Below are 7,151 nucleotides of genomic sequence, written 5' to 3' on the forward strand. Positions count from 1 at the left end.
TATAATATACATCTTTAACAACCTAGAAATTCCTTTGTGATTCAATATGAGGCAGTAAAATATGCAAAATAGTAATCCATAAAACTCAAGATAACTTAATACAACTAAAACTGAATGGAAGGATAAATACAATTCCTTTGTTACTGAAACAATCATGAGAAATTCTGCACATGTAAATCATGTATGACCCATAGCAAATAATGAGATATGAAAAGTTGGTATAGCTACAATTTTACCTTATCAATAAACTTGTGGGAAATTCTTATGCTAATCTCTTAAAATAGGTTATACAACTTTGTTATGAATAAAGCAATATCATTTTATACAAATTACCACTATTATGTGGACATATACACATAATGTAATTATTTTAAACACCTTTTGTTTCTCAGTTTTTGCAAGGCCTCATTCACATCCTTGTTTCTCAGGCTGTAAATCAGAGGGTTCAGCATGGGAATCACCAGAGTGTAAAACAGAGAAGTCAATTTGTCTTGATCTAGAGAATAAGAAGAACTTGGCTGGAAATATGTAAAGAGTAGTGTTCCCTGAAAAATTGCAAAGGCAGTCAGGTGAGAGGTGCAGGTGGAAAAAGCCTTGAACCTTCCCTCAGCAGAACAGATCTTCAAGACAGATAAGATGATATAACAGTAGGAGACAAGGACTCCTGAGATGGTACTCAGCTCAATAAATCCAAAAATGGTGAATATCACTAATTCATTGATCTGTGTATCAGAGCAAGATATTAATAGGATAGGAGGTATATCACAGAAGAAATGATTAATCTCATTTGATCCACAAAAACATAAGCGAAATGTTAATGTTGTATAAATCAAAGCATCTGTCATTCCTACAAGGTAAACTCCAAATAGGAATTGGTAGCAAACCCTACTAGACATCTCTACAGCATACATCAAGGGATTGCTGATGGCCTTGTAGCGATCAAAGGCCATAACTGCCAGGAACACACACTCAACATCTATAAAGATACAGACAAAAAAGAATTGCAAGGCACAACCAACAAAAGGAATGGTTTTGTTCTTGGCAAAAATGTCCATCAACATCTTGGGCCCGACTGCGGAAGAATAGCAGAGATCAGAGAAAGAGAGGTGGCTGAGAAAAAAGTACATTGGTGTTTGGAGCTGGGAATCCATTCTGATCAAAATGATCATTCCAATATTGGTCAGAAGAATAACAAGATAAACCGTTAGAAACGTAGTAAATATTACCACTTTCATGTCAGGGTTAGTTGTAATTCCCAAGAGGAGAAATTCAGGTAATGAGGAGCAGTTTCCCTTGTCCATTATTTTTGTTCTTTTTCTATCCTATTGTAAAGGTCAAGAGAAAAATTTATTAGATTACTTTATCTGGACATATATCAATATATCATTTCTAAGACAAAAGACATTTTTTTAATTATATACATCCAAAAACAGTGCAGGTAGAAAGTAGTTTTAAGGTGTCTTTGGTATTTAAAAATAAAATTTTATTTCGGCAAGTTGAAAAGATGAATATTAAATGCTTATGAAATTCACAAGATATCTGACTGTACTGTGTCTCAATCACTCATACTAGTAAATGCATTTAAATGAATTAAAAGTGATTTTATAACCAAAATGATGAAAGACAGAAGGCTTACTGACCATATCTTTAGATACAAAATTGCAATTATTACATATTAAACAAACGTAATCATTTGAATAACCAACAATTTACTGAAAGACAGTTACTAAATAAATAGGACTGTGCCACCAGTTTTTGGCATATAGTTTTTGCTAAAATAAAGAGCATGATTGGTTTAATTTTACCTCTGTCATTATTTGCTGGTTTGTCAAACTACTAAAGTCTTGGGTGACTGCAAGTATAAATTTTCTAAAGAGCCAAATAGTAATTAATAACAATTAATTAACAATTAATAACAAATAACAATTAATAATTAAAACAGCCAAATAATTCATAAGAATGAAATAGAAGCCAAAATTCACAATAGATATGTTTTAAATTGTTGGCTTTTTAATGATTTCATTTAGCTAAAGCATGAAACAGTAGTTTTTTCAAAGCAGTATAGGCTTGTTTGTCTTTTATTTACGGTAGCTATTAGTGTATATGTCTGTCTCTATCCCTTGCTGCCTATCCCCCTACGTACTATCTGTTAAAATTAAAATGTAGTTCGTTAGATGTTACTGTTTCTAGAATTAAATCTGCTGATATATGGTCCATATAAGTTTAAAGATACATATTTTAATGTTTCAAATCTATTATTTTCTAAATAAAAATGAAAAGAAATAACTATTTGGTAACTTTGTATGTTTAACAGAGTAGTTAGACATAAATAAATCATTTACAAATTCACCAATTCACTTTTCCAAATAAAATATTTTTTTTCTTTTTTTCCCCTATTTTCTAGAATGTGGATTCATTCTCCCCACCTGAGATGAGACAGTATTCCTACCTTTTACCAGTGTCAGGAATATATATCTCATTAGTTTGTTTATGTTTAATGAATGACAATTGGGATTTGTACACATCAGAATCTGCCTTCCCTCGTCTGCATTATTCAAATATAGTTAGTTAGGTATGTATTTTCTCCTGAGACTAATCACAGAAACTTCAGTAAAACTGAACTTTCAATTCTTTACTCTTTTTACCAAATGATCTTTGAAGCGTTTTATGAGAATTTAGCTAAAACTGTTATTTGCTATCATGAATCACATTTTTATGAAATAAAACTTCTAATGAACCCTAAACAAGGCATAGTTTGAGTTCCATGGCTTTTTTATTATTACTTTTATTTCTGAGACAGTCTTTTTTATCTGCAATTTAGAAAATTGTTACTAATTTTATCATTAATCAATATCTCATTTTTCTATCCTATCACCTATCTAATCACAATCTTTAAACTTGATTTGTATTTTTGGCAACTGACTTTCACAAAACTTTCATTGTAACAGAAAGCCAAACCCTGTTATAATGATCAGTACAGAGGCGTTTGGATATTTAAATATTCAAAGTCACTGGTTAACAAAAAAGAAGTGTATAATTGGAGGCACAGTACAGTGTTTATTGAATGCATTTCATATTTTTGTCATCAGGTAATGCACACAGGTACACTCATGCACACAAAATCAGTAAATACAATGTAACAAGACATATCCAAAGACAAACTCTTTCTTTATATAGCATTTTTAGGGTGCAACTATCATTGTTTAACCAGGTCATGACAATTAAAAGGAGTAAAAGAAGACTTTCTGGAATAAAAGATGGAGGAGCTGACAGTGGACAATTCCAGAACACATCTGTTCATTTGTAATTATTCTTTTTACCCTAACATTGCTGGACTTCTTGACTTTGAAAACATCTCAGACCTACCCAGAGTGCCTCCATTTTCCAGGCTAGAATATTTATCCATTGAAACTGAGAACCTCAATCCAAAGATGCTTCACTCACACAATGGGCTTAGACAGTTTCTCAAAAAGATTTGTACTGCAGGATTACTTTGACACTTATGTGAACCAAGTGCTTGCTATTTAATGTCCACTGTTCTGTAACTTGCTCAACAATTTATAATGTTTCCATGAAATTCAAAGTTTCTGAATTGAATGTGTTAAAATCACAATTAAAACTGGATGTGGTGGGGGCACATCTTTAATTCCAGTGCTCAGGAGACAGAGTTGGAGGACAACTAGAGCTACATGGGAAAAACTCATCTCTAGAAAAGGAAAATCACATTCAGTAAATACTCAATGAAAGTGTACATAGTGATAAAAATTTTATGCAAATAAAAGTATCAGAAAAAATTTCTGCAAAAACAGTACCACACTTGAATTCAAAATGAAGAGTGAAATGAAAAGTTTGAGTATCATTAAAATTTAGTATAAAAGCACCTATTTTAATAGCAATAGTTTTTTATTATACCACATAATTTGCCAAGAAGAACAGTTATCACTAATATATGCAAATTTATATAAGAAATATATATGTATATATACATATATATTTTTATGTGAATGGGTGTGTGCTTACATGAGTTTATGTGTATCACACATGTGAAAGATTCTGTGGAAGTCAGAATAGGTATTATAGTCCCCGGAAGTGAAGTTAAACGAAGTTGTGAACTGACATATGGGTTTTGAGAATCAAACATATGTCAGTTGAAAGAGTAGTTGTTGTGGGATTCTCTTGTACACTTTAAAGATTTGTCACTTGTATTGGTTTAATAAAATGCTGATTGACCAGTAGCTGGGCAGGAAGTATAGGCAGAGCATACAGACTAGGAGAATTCTGGGAACAGGAAAGACAGAGGAAACATGATCTATGCAGCAGAAGTATGGATCCTATTTTTGTATCCATTCCATTAGCCTGTGTCTTTTTATAGGCAGATTGAATCCATTCATAGCAAGGGATGTTAGTGAGCAGTGATTGTTAATTCCTGATATTTTGCTTGGTTTTGTTGTTAGTGGTGGTAGTGTATATGTGTGTATTTTTCTTCTTTGGGATTTTATGGGGTGATTATTATCTATTGCCTGTGTTTTTGTGGGTACAGCTAACCTCCTGTATTAGAGTTTTCTGTCTCTTACTTTCTTTAGTTCTGGATTTGTGGATAGATACTGTTTAAATCTGGTTTTTTCATGGAATGTAGAAGTTTTCTCCATCTATGCTGATTGAAAGTTTTGCTGGGTATAGCAGTAAGAGCTGTTTTCCAATATTTCTTAGTGTTTGTAAAAAAATCTGTCTAGATCAATGGCAATGGGTTTTTGATCCCACTGCACGTACTGGCTTTGTGGGAGCCTAGGCAATTTGGATGCTCACCTTACTAGACCTGGATGGAGGTAGGTGGTCCTTGGACTTCCCACAGGACAGGGAACCCTGATTGCTCTTTGGGCTGACGAGGGAGGGGGACTTGATTGGGGGAGAGGGAGGGAAATGGGAAGCGGTGGCGGGAAAGAGACAGAAATCTTTAATAAATAAATAAATAAATAAATAAGATAACAAAATCTGTCTAGTGCTGTGGGATAATGCTCTTATACACTGTAAAGATTTGTCACTCATATTGGTTTAATAACACTCTGATTGGCCACTAGCCATACAAGAAATATAGGCAGAGAAACCAGATTAGGAGAATTCTAGGAAGAGGAAATGCACAGAGACAGTCATCAGCCAGACACAGAGCAAGCAAGATTAAAATGCCTCACAAAAAAAAAAAGAAAGAAAAAAAATGTACCATGCCACTTGACTTCACATAGAGAAATAAGCCTGAGAAACAGGCCAAATAGTTTATAATTAATATAAGCTTTTGTGTGTTTATTTGGAACTGAATGCCTGTGAGAACAGCCAGACAGAAACTTCTGTCTACAGTCTGGGAACGTCAGGCTTTTAGAGTCTACTGAGGAGTTGATGTAATTCTGATAGGTATGCCTTTAGATACTACTTGCTTTTTTCCTTTGTAGCTCTTAAAATCCTGTCCTTATTTGGTATATTTAGAGACAATTACCTTCTATGTTTTTGTTGAATATGTTGAATAGTCTTTGAATCTATTTGTCTTCTTCTATCCCTCTTATTATTAGGTTTTGTCTTTTCATGGGGTCCCAAATTTCTTGGAAATTTTTGTTAGGAATTTATTGGGTTTAACATTTCTCTGACTGGGGAATCTATTTCCTCTTTCTTCAATCTCTTGTAATTTGTTGATGATGCTTGCATCTTTAGTTTCTGTTCACTTCCCCAGATTTTTTATTTTCAGATTTTTTATTGGTTTGTGTGTTGTTTATTAATTCTATTTCAGTTTTAAAGTCTTGAACCATTTTCTTTACATGTTTGTTTTTGTTGGTTTTGTTGCTGTTGGATTCTTTGCTTTCTTTGAGATATTTTATTGATTTTGTCTTATTTTGTTTATATTTTTTCTTAACTTCTCTAAAGAAATTATTATTTCCTCTTTAAGAGCCAATATCATCTTCATAAAGTAATTTTAAAGTTCATTTTCTTATGTGTCAGCTGCAATAGAATGTTCAGGTTTTGCTGTAGTAGGATCACTGGATTCTGGTGATTCCATATTTCTTTTTCAGTTGTGAATGTATGATATGAGATCCCCCATTGTATGCTGTATGTTTTATTACCATTGTTAATAAAGAATTTGCTTCAGCCTGTGTCTGGCCAGAATAAATCCAGATGAGAAATTCAAACATAGATATATTGAGACTGTAGGTAGAATCAGAGAGGTGCCATGTATCTTCTAAAGAAGAAGAATGCCAGAGACTTACTGGTAGGCCACAGCCTCATGGTGATGCATAGATTAATAGAAATGTGTTAATTTAGAATGTAAGAGCTAGCTATGACTATATCAAAGCTATTGGCCAAATAGTTTTGCAATTAGTGTAGTTTCTATGTGATTATTCAGGTCTGGACAGCCAGGAACTGAATGAGAAGTCTTCATTTACAAATGCATTCTTACTTATCTTTTCTTCCCACTGGTTGCTTTGTGCCTGTGCTTGTATTCGCCATGCAGTAGATGGCAATTAATGAAGAAACCCTTAATTGGTCAAAATGCATAAAATAAGCCACTTTCGGTTTTTCAGTACTAAATATGACATACACATCACACTGCTCTCCTTCATCTTTACCATAAGAGAATGAAGAAAGACTGTAAGAGCCAGAGGTCATGGATAATGACACTATGAGAACAGTGCTTTCTAGACACAAGAAGGCAGATGTTCATATGAACATTTCACAATGAATGTGACATTAAGTAGAAGTCTGCACAAGCTCAAATCAAGGCAAAAAATACCACTGTAAATAGATGAATGAAAAACCAAGTTAGCTGAAAACTTTTATGGCATTTGATAGCTACATAAGAGGTAGAATCTATTTTATTTAATGATGTGGATGTGATCCCTGACAGGTCAACCAAAGCCCTGGGAAAGCTCCAGTCTATTTAAAAATAAAACCTGAATTTCATGTGGGGGGAGAACAAAAGAAAATTAATTTTTTATTGAGCTATATATTTTTCTCTCCTCCCCTACCCTCTTCATCCCTCCTCTTTTACCCTCTTCGAAGATTCCTTCATTCATTATACTCAGGAGATCTTGTCTTTTTCTACTTTGCATGTAAATTAGATTCAATTATGTCTCTCTTAGAGTCCTCTTTGTTATCTAGGGTATCTG

The 7,151-nt window shown here is 33.4% G+C and overlaps 1 protein-coding gene across 1 annotated transcript; it reads right to left on the bottom strand.

Annotated features, from left to right (window-relative positions):
- Positions 1 to 365: 365 nt before the first annotated feature.
- LOC121466529 (olfactory receptor 5W2-like) lies at positions 366 to 1,325 on the bottom strand. The gene has a single exon (XM_041680284.1). It carries the CDS (start codon positions 1,299 to 1,301, stop codon positions 366 to 368), a length of 936 nt encoding a protein of 311 aa, XP_041536218.1. The 5' UTR covers positions 1,302 to 1,325.
- Positions 1,326 to 7,151: the final 5,826 nt, after the last annotated feature.

Source organism: Microtus oregoni, unplaced genomic scaffold, assembly GCF_018167655.1.
Source record: "Microtus oregoni isolate MIOR12 unplaced genomic scaffold, Mior012 000033F_ref0000390, whole genome shotgun sequence".
Classification (NCBI taxonomy): Eukaryota; Metazoa; Chordata; class Mammalia; order Rodentia; family Cricetidae; genus Microtus; species Microtus oregoni.

Bases quoted from the DNA above. Each gene is read 5' to 3' on its own strand.
- LOC121466529 (XM_041680284.1), bottom strand. From the start codon at position 1,301: ATGGACAAGGGAAACTGCTCCTCATTACCTGAATTTCTCCTCTTGGGA.